Source organism: Diabrotica virgifera, chromosome 9 (genome assembly GCF_917563875.1).
Source record: "Diabrotica virgifera virgifera chromosome 9, PGI_DIABVI_V3a".
Classification (NCBI taxonomy): Eukaryota; Metazoa; Arthropoda; class Insecta; order Coleoptera; family Chrysomelidae; genus Diabrotica; species Diabrotica virgifera.
Genome location: NC_065451.1, coordinates 109,398,073 through 109,418,019, shown reverse-complemented (window position 1 = coordinate 109,418,019; position 19,947 = coordinate 109,398,073). Strand labels below are relative to the sequence as shown.

General features: G+C 33.6%; 1 protein-coding gene across 2 annotated transcripts in view; it reads right to left on the bottom strand.

Annotated features, from left to right (window-relative positions):
* Window positions 1–19,947, bottom strand: part of LOC126892363 (odorant receptor 83a-like) — a 108,772-nt gene that overhangs the window by 62,131 nt on the left and 26,694 nt on the right. For both annotated transcript variants that reach the window (XM_050661882.1, XM_050661880.1), the window contains exons 2-3: window positions 12,260–12,510; window positions 5,808–5,979 (exon numbers count right to left, since the gene is read on the bottom strand). In XM_050661882.1, the coding sequence (XP_050517839.1) occupies window positions 5,808–5,979; window positions 12,260–12,510 (423 nt within the window). The remainder of the gene's footprint in view (window positions 1–5,807; window positions 5,980–12,259; window positions 12,511–19,947) is intronic.

Here is a 19,947-nt window from a genome sequence, read left to right as displayed (position 1 = left end):
GATGTCTCTACGATATCCGTGACATTTCTTTTTTTGCAATCCGGAAAGGCGCAAAGCGAGGTACCTGGTTGAATTGGAGAGAAGAGAATATGGGATTACTGATGAGGGCAAAAAATCCCCGAAACCGGTATTGACTCTTCCTGCACTCTCCGATTTAACTAGAGTAGAATGCTGCTGAATTTTGGGGTTGCAAAGGAATTGAAAATGTTCACACATTTTTAAGATAATTAGAATATCTCGGACATATAACACGTGAAGAGAGATACAAAAGGCTCAAATTGATCATGTAGGTAAAATATAAGGAAAAAAAGCATAGGGAGACGCAGAATATCGTGGCTGCCCAACCTGAGAGAATGGTACGGATGTGCATCAAATGAACTTTTTAGAGCAGCCTTCTCTAAGTCCGAATATCTATGATGATTGTAGATCTTCGTCACGGATATGGCACTTAAAGAAGAAGATAATTATGTCAAACAGCATAATCTTAGATAACTGTGTAACTATGCGCTCTTATATTTGTTGATATTTCTAACGTATTGGTGTTCTTTGTCCATTTTAATATTGCAAATAATATGTATACTGTAAAGTAAATACACACAAATGACATAATCGGTGCTTTTCGCTAAATCGATTTGCATTTATTGTGTAATATCTCTCTTATATCGCTATAACTCTCTTTTATTGGTCTATCTTTTCTGTTTTTGTCTAATAGTTTAGCTTCATACACTCGTTTAACTTGCCTATTACTAATCATTAGTGTTATATGACCCAACCATTCTAATTTGTCTCCGTCATTATGTCTAGTAACAATTTAATTTTTAATTTAAGTCAGTTTCTTATTTTCTTCATTTTTGAGTCGGTTTGTTCTTGCGCCTATCGTCCTCCATAGGTATTTTATCTCTGCTGCTTGTATCCTGCTTTGGTGTTTTTATGTCTCTATATCCAGCTTTCTGCTCCGTATGCCAAAGTTCCCCTATATATTGTTTGGTATATTTTCATGTTCGTTTTCCTTGGTTGAGGCAGCGGTTGAGAAACTTCTGTAGATGAGTTCCCTCCTGCGTACCAGATGTATCGGAGATCATTGATGACATAATATTCGTATTCACCGATCCCAAAAGCCTCCGAGTAACGACTTTTCACAATTATTTTGTATTTAATTTTTCCAAACTCCAAGAGACAAGGCCCGTTCTGTTCACCAGTCGGAAACCATCCCCGTCATGATCGCAATTAGCGTCCCCAAAAACCCCCCGAGTAATGGGTTGTACTAATTTTGTATCGAATTTCTACAAAACTCCAGGAGACGAAACCTGTCCTGGTCACCAAGTGTATAGGAGATCATCGCCGTATAGTCCAAGCTGTGGGTGAAAAATAGGTCGATTTCAGGATATAATTCAGGAATTTTTGAAATCTATCAGGTGTTGTAAAGGACGATGCAAGACTTATATTATGTTAAAATAAAAATTATTTTAACCGAAAATTACATTTAATTATTAAAAATGATTTTTAAGGTGCAGTGGAGATTTATTTTTCGTTACAACTGTGATTTATTGACTTATTGTGTTGGTTGCCCTTAGCAACGGCTAGCAACTTATAATACATTGAATCACGGTTTTGCTTTAAATTTTAAAGCACCGCTTGGATTGACATGAAATTTGGCAAACACATAAATAACATGTTAAAGAATAAAAATGATATTGGGCCTCTGTGTGCTTTTGTTCTGGGGGTGAGTTTCACCTCTTATAAGGGGTGAAAAAATTTATGTTCAAAATAAGTTCGAAAATGGATAAAACGTCTAATTCTAAGCACCTTTTGTTCTATAGCATTTTTTCACCAAGTTAATACCTTTTGAGTTACTTTCGAGTAAATACCTTCATTTTTCAAAAAAAACATGTTTTAATCGGTTTTTGACATATAACTCAAAAAGTAAGTATTTTATTGAAAAAAAGTGTTTTAACAAAAATATAGCAAATTAAATATTAAAAAAAATGATATATGCATGAAATCTCTAGACCCAGTAGAAACAACGTTCTAGCATTGATTATAAACACCCATGGGTGTTTATAATCAATGGTTCTAGCTAATGAAAAATAGGTTCATATCCGTCAAACAAAGTGAATTATTTCAACGTGACATAACAAAAAAATCATGCACTTTTTCGAGAAGAATCATTACAACTTTTTTAAATTTAAAAAAATTTTTTACGTTTAAAAAAATATGTATATCTGTTTTTAAAAAAAGTTTATAGCATCAAAAGTAAGCAAGTTACGCTGAAAATAAAGTTGATCTCTTTTTTTTTTGGTCAAAAAACTCAGGAAAGTCACCCCCTAATTACCATCTTAAATCAAATTAATCATTACCGCTTCATAAGTTACTTTGCTCATGTATTATTTATATGATATGTAAGTATCATCTGTTCAAAGGGCTTATTTAAATAAAAGTTGGTTTTAAAGTAAATCTGTTTTAATTTTTAATTTTGAAAAAATGTTTTTTTTTTAAATAACTTAAAATTTATTAGTGTGACCAAAAATCACAAAAAGTAAGATAATGTAGTTTTTGCTTTTATGAATATTTTGGATTTTTTGCTTTTTTTTGGTAGGCAAAAATTTGTTAAGATATTGCTGTTCTAAATTTGCATCAACTCGTGATTATTGACTAGTTCAAGTCTTTTTAAGTACGGCCCCTTAAAAAATAAGCACTTTGAACCGATGAAACTTACAGACATAAACGACACATTCATGAGTAAAACAACGTTGAAGTAAAATGGATTAATTTCATTTTTGATGCTAATTAGGGGGAGACTTTCCCGAGTTTTTTTTTAACAAAAAAAAAAGAGACTCACTTTATTTTCAGCGTAACTTGCTTACTTTTGATGCTATAAACTTTTTTAAAAAACAGATATACATATATTTTTAAACACTTTAAAAATTTGTAATGATTTTTCTTCAAAAAGTGCATGATTTTTTTCACGTTGAAATAAATCACTTTAAAAATTGACGGATATGAACCTATTTTTCATTAGCTTGAACTTTGTTTCTACTGGACCTATGCATAAATCATTGTTTTCAATTTTTAATTTGCTATATTTTTATTAAAAATGTGTAAAAATATGTTTTTTAATTCTTACTTTTTGAGTTGTTTGTCAAAAACCGCCTAAAACGTGTTTTTTTTACGAAAAATAAAGGCATTTACTCAAAAATAACTCTAAAAGTATTAACTTAGTGAAAAAATGCTATAGAACAAAAGGTGCTTAGAATTCGACGTTTTATCCATTTCCGAAATTATTTTGAACATATATTTTTTCACCACTTATAAGGGCGAAACTCACCCTCGGGACAAAAGCACACAGAGGCCCAATATTAATTTTATTCTTCAACATTTTATCTATGAGTTTGTCAAATTTCATGTCAATCCAAGCGGTGCTTTAAAATTTAAAGCAAAAACCGTGATTCAATGTATTATAAGTTGCTAGCTGTTGCTAAGCGCAACCGACACAATAAATCACAGTCGTAACGAAAAATAAATCTCCACTACATTTTAAAAATCATTTTTAATAATCAAATGTAATTTTCGGTTAAAATAATTTTTATTTTAAGATAATATGTGTCTTTCTTTAGTCAATGACTGCTAAATAATTTCTTAATTTTTATAAATAAAGTCACTCCGAAGAAAATTTTTATTTGGTATTTAAACTTTATTTTATCTTCAGCAATAACAACCTACAAGTTAGAAGCTCATAGAGTGTACAGGGGCGGCTTCAGTTCTAAATGTTTATAAAAATTGGCCCCCTTATTTTCAAACCCGAAATAAGAGGTTGAAAAATGTTATACGCATTTATTTACAACAGAATATGAAAATATAAGTCTTTAGAAGGAGAGTGGATTTTAGACTAACTCTCTACAATTCTTTTTGAAAAAGTTATAGCCTTCGACATTTGACCCCTTGGCATAAACAAATTATAATATCTAAGCAACAGGTTCACCAATCGGGCTCTCCAATTTTTTTTAGGTTTGGTTTTGAAAGATCTTTATTTCAAAGTCTTAAAAATTACATAAAAGTTATTTTTACAAAAAATACATAATGCAATTGCAAAAAACGGCCACTTTGGACTTTTCGCAGGCTGTTTTGCAATAACGCATTAACGACGTTAAACTTGCCATAGCTTAAATTGTAGGTTTTTTAAAATACTACAATCTTTTATTTAAAAGTTTTTCTCTAAAATGAATATCCTTAGCTGCAAAATTAAAGATATTTAAAAATGGCAAATTTAACAAATGAAAAACGTCATAAATAAAAAACCGCACAAAATTTTTGGTTCTTTACAAAACCTGGTAGGTTTCAAAAATTCCTTAATTGTATCACGTTTTTTCACCCACAGCCTGGGGAAGTAATGATATTCGTGATCTGCGTCCTCAAAATCCCATGAGTAATGAGTTTGCACTGATTTTGTATCGAATTTCCATAAAACTACAGACAACCCCGATTATGGGCATCATATGTCTAGGATATCATCACCGTTATGATATTCGTGTACAGAAAGTCCAAAAACTCCCGAGTAATATTACTGAACTCATTTCGTTTAATTCTTTCCGAATTATACATTTATTATGTTTCGTCACTTCGAAATGCCTTTGGAAAATGTATTTTGCTTGTTCAATAATGCAGTTTTCATTTCGTCATCTTCATATTTGTTCACAAATCTTCCTAAGGCTCTTACGAATCGAATGCAATGAGTTTCATAGATATTCCATCCAATTGCAAAAATGTGGTAGGTGTATTTATTCATTTACTCGCCTAAAGAGTAATTTCACTTACAACTGTTAAACAATTGGTAACCACGTTAAGAGGGTAGGCGCAAAATTTCGGCTCCAATGGTTTTTAAATGCATTCACTTTTTTTCGAGAAAACTAACAAGTATTTTAAAAAAATTTAAACGCAGAACGAAAGATTAGATACGTTATTACCGAGTGCCGAAAGTCCCTAAAAGCTTAATGTTTATTTTAATAAGTTACAGGGGTGAAAAAAAAGAGTTATATTTTAATTTTAAATATCTTATCTAAAAGAAACATTTTGGTTATTCAAAGGGGCTTTCGGTGCTTAGTAATAATGAAATCTTTCATACTGCGTTTAAATTTTTCAAAAATATTTATTAGTTTTCTCAAGATTAAAAAAAAAGAATGTATTTTTTTTTATTCAGCTAATGGCTGTCTCGACAACTAATGGCCATTTGTATGATACAGTGGATTTTTACAATCCAGGTACCTATTGTAACTTGTAAGTGTGTGTGTTGAGTAAATGTCTTGTTACCTAGCAAAGTCGTCATCACTGTCTTTGCAAAGAGACGCTAATTGTATCCGAATGTCTGCCTGCGGTCCACCAGTGAGTATCGATCCCACAAGGATAGAGACTATTTTCATTGATTAATTTTTAATAAACGAAAAATTCTCCACCCAGATGAGATTCGAACTCACCTTTAGGTCCAAGGAGCCACAGAGTAGGTTGAATGCATTTAAAAAACACTGGAGCCGAAATTTTGCATCTACGCCCTTAACAAAATTTAATTTTGACGTTGCAAATTATTATGCCGTTAAAAAGTAGTTAAGAAGTGTCGATGTTACGAAGTGTCGCCATTACGAATTAACGGCACTACAAATTGTCCGTTTCCATTATTTGTGGGGTTACCTACTGTCGTGTTACGTCATGTCTTGCCTCCAGAACTTCTCGCATGTACAAGTCACAAAACTTACACTAAATAAATGAATTGATACTATAAGGATATAACACAAGAATTTTTGTAATGCACTGCTTACCTAATATAAAAAATGAAAGTTGGAGTGTCTTAAGATAAGAGAAAAGAGATTCTATATACTTTTGGGAATGGCCACCAAGTAAATCATATGGCCAAAAGTATTGCATTACTTGCTCTACCAGGAGATCCATTTTTTTGATATTGTAACACGTTGCGGGGCCTTTTAAAAGATGCTAAAATAAAAGTAAGGCCAATTAGAGTTGTTAGATATGTTGTGCGAAAAACAGGCAATAACAAATATTTCTAACAAAAATTGCCGTTTCGATTTACATCTCGCAAATCGTTCTAAAATACAAATTAAATATTTTTTTTTGGTACCCCCTTTTGCTTATTTATAGTACGCCTTAGTGTGTTTAATTGGTTTAAATTCAACTTTCAAAAACACGAGTTTTTTAAAGTTACCGTGGCAACATCAACAGTTTAAAATATTGATCTGACCTGACAAGAGTACATACGTTACAATGTCAAATAAATATTACTCTTAACAAAAAATGTTTCAAAAGATTTTCAAATATTTGAAAATCTTAAGTTTTTCACGCACGGGGCTATACCACAATAGCTCATGTGTCATGTGTGGTAGTTCATTTGAAAGGTTATTTAATTCTCTATTCAGTGGTATAAAGATTTACGTCATTATTTATACAGGGTGGCCAAAAACGTAATTTTGAATTAACTTAATTGGCGCAAAAAGAAGAAAAAAGAGAAATTAGTCAAAGAAGGTGAAAAAGTGGGTATGGTGATAAACATGTATAAAACTGAATTAATGAAGACTAACACACCGAGAGAAACGGGCACACAAATAGAAAACCAATAGCTGAAATCAGTGGAAAGAGTTAGTTATCTAGGAAGCATACTGAACACGACAGGAGGAACAGAGGAGGATATTCAAACACGAATTGGCAAAACACAGACAGCATACTATAATCATCATCACCATTATTATTCAACTCGGATCTATCCACTGCTGGATATAGGTCTCCCTCAGTATTTTCCCTGCATTTCTGTTTTGTGCTGTGTGCTGGATGCAAACAGCATACTATAATATGTTAAATAATATATGTAAATCTACAGTCGGAAAAATGAAAGAATACCCATGAACGAACATATAAAACACGCTGTATTTTCCTGTCACCGTGTCACAAAGAAAATTGTCCAGTGCAAGTACATGTAACAATAATTATTACATGTACTTGCGCTGGCCAATTTTTTGTGTGACACAGTGACAGGAAATACAGCGTGTTTTATATGTTCGTTCATGGGTATTCTTTCATTTTTCCTACTGTAATGGGATAAAACTCGACACAGATTTGGAGAATTACAAAACACAATACTGGAAAAATTCAATCCTTCATCAATAAATGCTTAAGAAAAATTCTAAGAATATTTTGGCCCAACCGGATCACCAACTCAAACTCATGAAATAAAAAGAAACAAGAACCAATACATAAATAAATGAGAAAGACAAGATGGAAATGATTCGGCCATACTCTGCGGAAATCGGACACAGACATAACAAAACAAGCATTGAAATTCTATGCTCCAGGAAAACGGAAACAAGGGAGACCGATAAATACATGGAAGAAAACAATTATTAAAGAAGCAGAAAACGTCGGCCTAACCTGAAAAGAAGTCAGAGAAAAAGCACAAGATCGGCAAAAATGGAGAGTGACATTAGATGGCACTATGTTCTAGTGGGAACGAAGAGGATATGTAAGTATAATTAATGATAATAACGTTCATATTACTGAATAGAGAATTGAATAATCTTTCAAATGAGCTACCACACGACCCCTATTCCCATTTTAAAAAATCATCGATTACGAAATTAGAGATGGCTTTTAAATACACATTTGAGGCCACCAGAAGTTGAGGTTAGATATGTAAGTTCAGTCAGAACACGCTGGTTTTTTCCCTTTGAATTAAGTGTATACTAATATAGGTATGTATTATACGAAGCAAGTAGACTGTATTATTCTAATTAAGATCAAGTAAAATGAAACAAAAAAAGTAGCTTCAAATACATTATTTAACGTTAAAACGACGAATTATTCACACACAATATTTTTGACAATCAAGACAAATATACACAATTATAAAAGCTGAGAAAAACCCTTTTACGAAATTACATACAATATTGTCCTTGACCTAAGATAACCAAATCAATAATTCAATATAATCAAATCAATAATCAAAACAATAATTAATAACACTAACCATCTGAGACGATAAAATCTCCGAAGTGAATATGATACGACACCTCGTAAATAGCACGTGTTTTAAAAGAAAGAATTATTGGCCATAAAAATATTAAGGCAAAAACAATATTGAACTTCGGTAGGTCAATGATACCAGAGTATAATGAAAGGAAAATATTACCAAGCCTTAAACGCTTGACACAACGCTTGACGTTTTTGACAATCAAGACAAATATACACAATTATAAAAGCTGAGAAAAACCCTTTTACGAAATTACATACAATATTGTCCTTGACCTAAGATAACCAAATCAATAATTCAATATAATCAAATCAATAATCAAAACAATAATTAATAACACTAACCATCTGAGACGATAAAATCTCCGAAGTGAATATGATACGACACCTCGTAAATAGCACGTGTTTTAAAAGAAAGAATTATTGGCCATAAAAATATTAGGGCAAAAACAATATTGAACTTCGGTAGGTCAATGATACCAGAGTATAATGAAAGGAAAATATTACCAAGCGTTTAAGGCTTGGTAATATTTTCCTTTCATTATACTCTGGTATCATTGACCTACCGAAGTTCAATATTGTTTTTGCCCTAATATTTTTATGGCCAATAATTCTTTCTTTTGAAACACGTGCTATTTACGAGGTTTCGTATCATATTCACTTCGGAGATTTTATCGTCTCAGATGGTTAGTGTTATTAATTTTGTTTTCATTATTGATTTGATTATATTGAATTATTGATTTGGTTATCTTAGGTCAAGGACAATATTGTATGTAATTTAATACAGTTTTCCAAAAATAATTACTAAAACACATGCAATATCTGATGATACAACAGCAACGTAAAATGTACTTTAAAACTTATTTTGGTACCTTAAAAACTCCTCTCAGGGACGTACAATGCAGCAGGATTGCTATAGTCTATAGCAAGGACATCACCTCCTAGCAGAGCAGCTAGGAATGATGATGTCTGGATCCCGTCATGGGACGCAGGGTAGCCCTTTGCTACCAAAAGAAGAACACCTTCTTCGCTCAGCGAACTGTGCACAACTGATCAATTTTCCCCACTGACTGGGATTAAATAAACACATTTTTAGGGGGGTCTCTTCTTCGATATTTGATTGGTACTCAATTAAAGAAAATTAGTTTTAGGGTTTATTACCGATTTTTCATTATTTCTGTTCCGTGGACGCAGTTACCATAATTTGAACATCGACATGTTCCCAATAGTAATAAAACAAATTGTAATTAAAAGTTCTTATATTTATAGTTCATAAAAGTTCATGTATTAGACGCGACACTTTTTTACGATGCCTACTAGCAACATTGTCGAGAAAGTATTTTAACTATACAGGGAGAACCATAAATTAAAAGAAAATTGTGGAACTGCAACAACAATTATGGCATATATGTCAAAAAATCATAATTTAAAAATAAAGATCGACCTGTCTCGCGATTTTTCTCAAAATTTGCTTATTTTCGAAAACATGAATTTGTTCTATTCTGTAACTTATTTCTATTACGGATTTTATTACTTGTAGGTTACCATTCGTTCCAAATCTACTTCTAAATCTGGCTTGTTCTAGTGGCTAGTGAAAATCTAGCTTAGGTTCCAGTCTGTATATTCAATAATAATTAAACCCTTAATTTGTAATCTTCCATTGCAATGGAAGACATCGAAATCCCACGAAGATTAATAAACGCAGTAAAAGCAGTCTACAAAAATAACCCAGTAGCTATCAAAATAAGCAATCGAATATGCAGTCCATTTAAGACGACAAAAGGGACTACTACAGGGCTGCTCCACATCCCTTACCTGTTCAAAATATTTTTGGAAAAGACCCTGAAGCCATGGAAAAGAAAGTGCGAAGGAATGGGTATACCAGTAAGGAATGAATATCTAATGAATATCTATATACCCTAAGTTTTGCTGACGAACAAATAGTGATCACACAAGACAAAGATGGCCTCAGTTTTATGATGAGGAAACTGGAACAGGAAGATACAAAGAATGGGATGGAAATAAACCTAAAGAAAACTGAATACCTAACAACGGAGAATACAGAAATAAAACAACAAATTGGAAATAAACATTTTGGAAATAGATGAAGGTAAACAAATCAGAGGAGCAGATAAGTATCTACAAGTATTTAGGTTTTATAATATCAAACAAAGGAACAACTGAGGAAGATATAAAAAATAGACTATGGTAGGGGAGCCCAAGTGGGGATTTTTGCAGTTACTCGAGCGCGTCAGATTGTCATATGGGGAGAAACCTGGTACCCTGCAGATGTACCTCTACCATATATTGGCTCTTAACACAGGGGAGTTCGTTAAGGAGGGCCCGAAAAAAAATCTATTTTTAAAAAACTCGAAATTGTCAGCTTAAGATAAGGTAAGTTAAGTACATGCAAATGAGTGTATATTTCAAAAATCTGACGATTTTAGCCAGGCGTAAGGAAATGGGGGAGTCCCAAAGTTTCACAAGAAAAAAGCGAACATTTCTCGAAATGAATGACAGATCAAAAAACTAAAAAATATGTGCTCAATATTTTTTAAAAATCTATCGAATGATACCAAAAATGACTTCCTACGGAGAGGGGTGGGGGGTAAATTTAATATTTTAAATACGAATCCCGCGATATTTCGCGAAATGAACATCAGATCGAAAAACTGTAAAATACACTTATTTAATATTTTTGAAAAATCTATCAATTGGCACCAGCCACGACCCCCACTGAGGTGAGGTGGGAGGTTACTTTAAAATCTTAAACAGGAGCCCCCATTTTTTATTGCAGATTTGGATTCCTTACGTAAAAATAAGTAACTTTTATTCGAAAAATTGTTTCGAATTATGGATAGATGGCGTTATAATCGGAAAAAACGATTGTTGGAAATGGAAAATTAAATTAAAAAATGGCAAGCGCCCACTAAAATAGAAAACTTTACTTAACTTTTTTTGATTTTAGGACCTACTCTTCACAACCCAAACGCTCGAGTGACTGCACATTTAGCATACTTTGCTCCCCTACCACTAGGACGAACAAGAGACTGCATACGAAAATCGAACCCGATACTGTGGGATAAGAACATCAGCATTAAAACAAAAAGAAGAATATATAATACCACGACAAGGAGTATCCTCACTTATGAGTGTGAAAATTGGACAATAAATAAGAAAACCAAAAATAAAATAATAGTAACAGACATGGAATTCCTAAGAAGAAGCTGCAGAGTAACAAGGAGTAGAATAAATAACATAGGGATTAAGAGAAGAATGGGAGTGAACTCAGACATAATAGACTACATCGAACAGAAGAGATTAACCTGGTACGGACATGTCAGAAGAGCGGACCAAAATCGGTGGAGAAACCGAATAACAAAGTGGAACTCAATAGGAAAAAGGAAGAGGGTCAGACCCCGAAGATCCTTCAGAGATGAAGTAGACGAATCAATAGAGAGAAGAAATTTACAGGAAGGGGACTGGCAAGACAGAAAGAGCTAGAGAGAACGGTTGAGTGAAGGAATACAGTAAAAATTGTGGAAATCCTTAGTATATATAATTTGTAATCTCCCATTAATTTTAATTTCCTAATAATTTCGATGTGTATAATGGTTATTAATGTCTATAATATATCTTAATTACGAGTTTATTTAACTTCTTGTAGAATTCTGCTGCAATAATTTTTTGGTTCATATTATATTTGTGCAAGCATCTAAGCATCTGAGGCCGCTTTGGCTCTATCTTGAAAATACAGGGATAAGTGCGCTAATAACCAGCAAAATAACGAAAAAGAAGGAGAACATAATACGTTGTGAAATAAAAAGAGGAGAAACTAGTAGAGGTGGAAAGTTATCAATAGAAACCAATAAATTTACATTATGTTGATAGTTTCTCATCTTTAGACTTATTTGAGTCAAACTGTTACAAGTGGCAGTTGCAAAAATTCTCCGATACGTGTAAAGGTGAGGAAATATAAATATAATGTAAATTTATAGGTTTCTATTAACAATTTCCCACCTCTACTAGTTTAATCTCTTTTTATTTCACGACGTATTATGTTTTCCGTCTTCTGCGATAGTTTGCTGGTTCTTAGTGCACTTATTAGTGTATATTAACGGTGCCTTAAATTGTCAATTCTCATAGACGTATCTTACCATAAAATATTAAAAAAGGCAGGTAGATAATTTCTTATATTTTATAGGTTCACTATTTACACCTTAGTAATTATACTTACCAAAATTGGTATTATACAGACACATAATCCATACGCAAATTTATCAAACTGATCTTTATATGTTATCGTGTACTGGACGATACCATAGGTGACAAATAGATTAATACTTAGTAGAAATATGTAGTAGGCTCTCATCAGTAGTAAGTTCATTCCTTTCTCGGGCCACAACATTAATGATTTTAATAAGGCTTTAGGTGCCCATAGAAATAACCTAGCAATATCCTTCGTTTTTAGAACGCGGTGACCCAAACCTAAAAATTATTAAGCACGTTGTTAGTGATGGGCATATTACAGGCTGACCGGAATAATAATAGATGGTAGCACACACACATACTATACGCACGCCTTGAACCCAACCTCTACGAACATGTGTGTATCACTGCTAATCAGTGGCACCTACATGTCCGAAGACCAAACCATTGTCGCTCCAAAAGAGCATATCATTTTGAATCGGTACATATCTCACCCCCGGGTATTTGCTGCTCCCCTCCACAACATCTGACATACGAAGGGGAGGCTTATGAACTGTTATTTCGGTCGATTTAGATATTGAGACTCCCTCCATCTTACATGCTTGTGGTTAGACCATCTATCTAGGGGTAGCTGCTTGAGCTTTTCACCCTATTTGGTTTACTGAATTTACTTTGTGTGAAACATGCCAAACGACCTGAATATGTGAGTGTGTTAGTGTAATCCGGTCAGCATATTATTCGATCTTCCGGATTCCGCTATGACAGGTCCGTAGATTGATCCTACATAGAAAAAGTCCCTCGACGTGAAAGAAGAAGTAGTCACGTACGAGAATGTTCTGGATGTCATGGAATAACCCAGAAATGTCTGGTGACTTCTAGAACGTCAGGAATCTATATAAACATATGTGTTTGACATTTTATAGTTCAGTTGTAATTCAGATTTTGAAGTTTGCAGTTATCAGTTTGTTAAAGTATTGTAATTTCTGTTCGAGTTCAATAAAGATATTTACAAGAAGTGTAACAGTATATAGGGTGAGGCAGATAACTAGCCTATTAGAAATATATCGAGAACTAAAGGCAACAGAATTATGAAAATTGGAGTGAAGGGGTTTTGAAGAGTGATCTATTTAATGAAAATATTTTCAGCTATTTTCTACTTCCGGTCACACCGGAAGTTGCTTATAACTTCGTTTTTTTAAATGGGACACCCTGTATATTTTTACATTTTTGGATTCTCCTCGATGTCTTCTTTCTTAAAATATGAGGTTTTGTAATATTATACAGGGTAGTTTAAAAGATAATTACGTTTTTTCCTAAATTTCGTAGCAATATTCACACCCTGTAGAATTGTAGAAGTTTGACAACAGAAACTCTGTTTATGTTTAAATGGTTTTTAATATAGTCTAATATTGTTAAGAATTATTAGTATAGCTAATTTTTTAATTTTAGTATACAGGGTTGGTCGAAACTCGGATAGAGTGTTCTCTGAGTTTTCTTAAATGGAACACCCTATATTTTAGTATTGCAATGAAATGATATTTTATGATAGTTTGTTATTTCTTAAGCATTCCCTATACCTAACTGCTTTTCTTTATGCTTAATTGTTAATTGAACCAAGAATCTTAATTACGTAGTTATTTTGATAGCTCAACCATTATTGCTAATTTTAAGGATCAGTCTAGATTAATATGAATTAATTTCCGAAAAATTATTTGTGATTGAATATTTTCACGGCCAACCTAATGAAATTTCACGAATTTTTTGTTACAATTAATATTTGGCTTGAATCACCCATAACTCACAATTTAAAGCAGTTAGGTATAGGGAATGCTTAAGAAATAAAAAAGTACCATAAAATATCATTCCTTTACAATACTCAAATACAGGGTGTTCCATTTAAGAAAACTCAGAAAATACTCATTCCGAGTTTCGACCAACCCTGTATACTAAAATTAAAAAATTAGCTATACTAAGAATTAATAACAATAGTAGACTATATTAAAAATCATCTGAACATAAATAGAGTTTTCGATGTCAAACTAATACAATTCTACAGGGTGTGAATATTGCTACGAAATTAAGAAAAAAACGTAATTATCTTTTAAACTACCCTGTATAATATTACAAAACCTCACATTTTAAGAAAGATGACATCAAGGAGAATCCAAAAATATAAAAATATATAGGGTGTCCCATTTAAAAACACAAAGTTATAAGCAACTTCTGGTATAACCGGAAGTAGCAAAAAGATGAAAATATTTTCATTGAATAGATCACTCTTCAAAACCTCTTTATTCCGATTTTCATAATCCTGTTGACTTTAGTTCTCGAGATATTTCTAATAGGACTTTTATCTGCCTCACCCTGTATATCGACGCTGCCAAGCCAAAACGGCATAAACGCCAAAATGACCACTTTTTAGTTAGCTGCACCAAGAAATAGGATTTTAATTTCCGCCCCAGACAGTCAACGCGGTATAACCCCAGACCAGGGCCGTAACTACCATTGGGGCAACCGGAGCAGTGCCCCGGGGCCCCCGGACAAGGGGGGGCCCGCAGGTGCCCCTTTTTTGACCGTGCATAGATTTTAAGGAGGAAAATAAAAATATGTATTTTAAAAGGCGATCCCAACAAAATATTTTCAAATGACACAATTTTAAAAAGATCTTACAGAGGCGCCCTAGACCTCAACATAAAGTTTTAATTTTTCACTGGGGAAATTAGTATTTTCGACTAAAATGCAATTGGAACAGAACCCTCAGAAGGGACCCCTGAGTCCTGAACTAAGCTGGGGCTCCCGAGACCTTAACATAACAATTTAAATTATTACTTAGGAAATTAGTTATTTCGGCGTAATAAAACCTAAAATGCCATTGGAAGAGGGGCCCGGGCTAAGTTGGGCCCCCCCGAGAGCTTTCATAAATATATAAAATGTTAATGAGGAAATTAGTTATTTTGGCGAAATAAAAACTAATATGCAACCGGAGTAGGGGCCCCCGGTCCCAGCTACTTTGTCTTAATCAATTTACTCCAGACCACATCTTGGCACGTGAACGGAACCACATGGTACCACATAATAAAAAGAAAGGTAAGGGTAAGATGGAATGAGCACATTGGAATCAGCCCTACCAGTACCACAGCATAATAAATCTAACAGTAGTGACGGTTCTCGCCTTCGAGAGTGTCACTGCTGAAGGTACCGGATATCGTTTTCTAATATCTAGTTTCTAATATCTAATATCTCGTTTTCTAATAGAATTCTATTTTAGTGACGTCACGTTGCCTAGCAACCGTCGATTCTCCCATTGTAAAATTCGATTTTGTGACGTCAGTAAAATAGAATTCTATTTGTCGTGCTTTCACCCCTGCTCTCATTGGAGCTGTATTCAATTACTTCCCGACGGTCTCCTCCTTTTTGACATTTTTATTTCTCCTTTAATTTTTCTTCCACTTTTTCCATATAAAATTTTACCGCATTCTTGAATTTTTCTTCCACCTTTTCAATTTTCTATATCTCCTCAGCAATCTGGTGTATCTCTTTCTGCATTTTCTCTAAATAACTTCATATCTTCATATTTCCTCATTCGGTTTTGAAGTTTGAAGAAATTTTCTTTTTATTGATATTATCTCATTTTGTTTTACTATCTGTTTATTTTGTTTTTCTTTTAAATTTTTTAAAGCGAATAAAAGATAAGGTGATTTCAAAATTTTTTTGTGTTAGTCAACTAAAATAGCAATATGTAGGTACAAGAAACTTCAGTCATAGAATGCATTAAAATGCGTTTTCAAGGGGTTAAATATCAAATATTTTTCCGGACCCCGCTTTCCGCTGGGGGGTAAACCCTCAGACCCCTCCGACAGGGGGCCCCCAGATCACATTTGCCTCGGAGCCCCTAACATCGTATTTACGGCCCTGCCCCAGACAAAGTGAAATAGGGGTAATATTGGTTTAAAATTTTTATAAACGCCAGTCTAGTCACGCACGTGAACACCGACGTGAACACCGATTGACATAATCCCCAGTGCCCGTAAGATTATCATTGTGTACAGTTCGGTCCAGTAATAATAGTAAAGGTAAGTATTTTTAAAATTTTTATGGATAAGTAACATGATATTACTTACCTCTGCAATATTTTCAATTTGTATTGATTTTTGAAGCGTAAATGCACTGAAATTCTCTAAAAACTATGAGGCGTTTATGCCAAAACCAAATATTTACATCTTGGTTGACACAAGCGCCATTCCTCAATGGTATTCTTATGGAGGTTTCTTATTTAAAAATTGCGCAAATAAAAAGTTTATTTTAAAATTTTCTATTGTAACTTTGTACTAGTGTGATGAACAATTCATTTTGTATTACAGCATATAGTCCAAATCAATTTTATATAGCTAAAAATGGCGATCGATTTTTGGCATTTATGCCATTTTTTTGTTGCAGATGAATAGCAGAAGTAAAAAAATAATGGCCTTACTAAATGACAATAAAACATATACCGAAGCAGTAAAAATGATATACACACTGACAATAATTCCCCTATATTCCCCTTAGAGGTTTATGATATTTATAATGCCAACATTGCAGAAGCTTTTAGCAATGACATTATCATCTTTGAGGAACCACCAGACGTTGCAGTAGAGGAAGAAATATTATACACGATCTCACATCATGTTTCAACTTAGTAGGAGATAATGGTTTGGATGCCGGTATAAGTAGCGATCAAAATAAGGAAAATACAAGCAATCAAATCAATAATGATGTTGAACCAAATATTGACAGTGATTATGAATTAGAATCCGCTATTATTAGATATCCGCTCCTATTTGCGAATTATTTACTTTTAAGTATTTCATCCTAGCATCAAAAACATGTTTAAAGAATTTAGGGTATTGTTTTTAACTTAGAATGTATTTTTGGTTAAAAAAAAAAATAAAGCCTATCAAAAATCTTCGTAATTTCATAGTTTTTCTGGTTGGCATAAACGACAATTTTTAATTTTCGTTTTTTTTTTTCATTAATGGCATATATCCCTTTCAAGCGCCATATTGGCTAACCTTACAACGATGCGATCGACACAAACGCCAGAGGTAAGTTTGGCATATTCACCAATGTTATATCTTGATTGGACATAAGCGCCATTTTCTAGTTTTTAATTTATTTCAGACAGTATTTTCAGCTACATTCATGTTCGCAAAATATTAAAATTTGAAAAAAATATCATCAATTTTTTTGAGTCACTATGCAGATAGCAGAATTGGTAAAAATAAAAATAATCAGTTTTTTGTGTTTCCTGAAAAACCAAGTTAATGTCGTTTATGCCGTTTTGGCTTGGCAGCGTCGATATATAGTATATTATACAGTACATGAGAGTGATAATATAAGGTATTTTTTAAGTTTTTTATTATGGAAAGCGGTATTTCTGGTGAGCATGCTCCGACATTCAATCCTCTAACATAATTAAACGCCATGTTCGGTTTTTTCTACTTGTATTACGCGTGATTCGACTACACTGTGGCTATTTCAGTCTTCCTTGCATTATTCTTCTAGAACATCCCTATACCTAGTTAATTGTTGTTTAGGATATCTATGTACCATTCGTTCTTTTTGATCACAGTCCGTTAGCTCTCTTAGCTTTTTGTTGGGGTGATTTCTTATTTCTTTAAAAATCTCGTGTGTTTTTTTTTATCTATTGCTCGCAGAATTTTCTTCTGCTGTGTATCTCGGGTAGATACCTTAACGGTACGTATCTAGACTTTTCTTTAAGATCTTCTTGTTGATCTTGCAGTTTGGCCCCCATGTTGGTGAATCATATGATAGCGTAGGCATGGTTATGCTGTTAGCCATTCTAATTTTGGTTCTAATTCTCAATTTCTCTTCCTGCCTGTTAGCGAGGGGAGTTGACCACGTATTGCCTTGGATTTGTAGGCCGCCTGGTTCACATGTTCTGTAAACGTGAGCCTTTTGTCAAGTGTTACGCCAAGATATTGTGCTTGACAACTCCATTCAATAGGGTTGTTTGCCATTACTATTTCCCTGGATCTACCTATTCTATGCTGGTACATGACAGCCTGTATTTTATCGGGGTTGAATGCGATCTTCCATTGGATGCACCCTGCTTGCAGCCGGTTTAGTGCTCTTTGTAAATTATTTATAGCTAAGTCTGGATCCCTGCTGCTGGTTGCTAATGCAGTCTCATCTGCATACAAGCTTAGCAGTGTTCTTGGGTCGGTAGGTGTATCCGCCGTGTAGATAGTGTACAAGTATGGCGACAGCACTACTCTCTGCAGCACACCTTCCTCCAGGGTTCCGACTTCGGACAGAGTAGGCCCTATTTGAACTCTGAACCTTCGGTTGGCTAGGTATGACGCAAGAAGACATTTCTTAGCTTCACGGAAACCATCTTCATTCATTTTATGTAGCAATCCTTCACGCCAGACTCTATCAAAGGCCATATTGACATCGAGAAAGGCGAGACGTAAGCATACTTTCTGTGTCTCCTTTATAGTTAAATTTTTCAACAAATCTCTTACAAATTTTATGTATAATGGGTACTTGTTTTTCTTTTAAAATATACTCACGGACAAAAATATTGCATATGCATGTTGACTTAAATTTTTTGTGCTGTTATCATTAGCCCCCCTGTATCATAGGAATAAGATTTCTTTTCCGAATGCGATGATTTAAAGAATCATATAAATGCTATAATCGGATTTAAATCTGATCTGGGCTTTATGCTGGGCAGTATAATTTTTAAATTTAATCTCATCAAGGTAAGTCTTCACTATGCTAGCGACATGAAGACGTGCATTAACACCAATATGTCATATCCAATATGGCTTTCAAATGGCAAAACATGACCTTTTTAACTGTTTTCAATGTACTGATGTGATCTTGATTATTGATATGAGATAATATTTTTATATGTCATTTAATTTAATCAATGCATTAATAATAATCTAATTAATTTACCAGATCACATATCAATATGTTTTCAATCTCAGGGCTTTTTATAAAATTAATTACTTACATACGTGGCTTCTAAGTATTTCTCAATGGTTCCTAATCGGGATAGGAAAGAAAAGAGTAAAATAATAACACATATGGGTTACAATTGTAATCAAAATATTGTTTATTTTATTTAAATGGCAATCACTGCTTAATATTTGCTATATCTTATTATTCTTAAACATAACATTTACACATGGGAATCTTATTTCCTTTTGGTTTCCAATTGAAAGTTTTTATTAACATTTAACTATTATGATTTATTAGCAACAATTCTATTTAAGTTTGATGAAGCTTTTCTGATATTATTGATTATGTTTCTTCAATTTTAAATGTGGTATTTAATACGAAAAACCCATACATTCATGTCCAAACAAATGAGACTGACCTTTTTCTGGTGAACTGAGAATGTCTTCACACAAGACCCGTTTCCTGCTATCCTTGGCTGCAATCAAAACCTCGTCCTGGCTTCCAGTAATGTTCTCCTCTGAAACTAGCTCGTATAGCTCTCGTTTCCTGCTTCTGCCGTGATGCTGTGTTCTACCTTTTTCGAAACTGCAATCAGCTACCGGGAACTCTTGGCTAAAGGAGGTTCTTTTACTCTCAACCTGGCCTACCTCTCGTTCCACGATAGATACTCCACACTCACGGAACTACACCGGCTTTCTCACTCTCCGTACACTACCGTCTACTACTGGACTTCACTTCTCGACA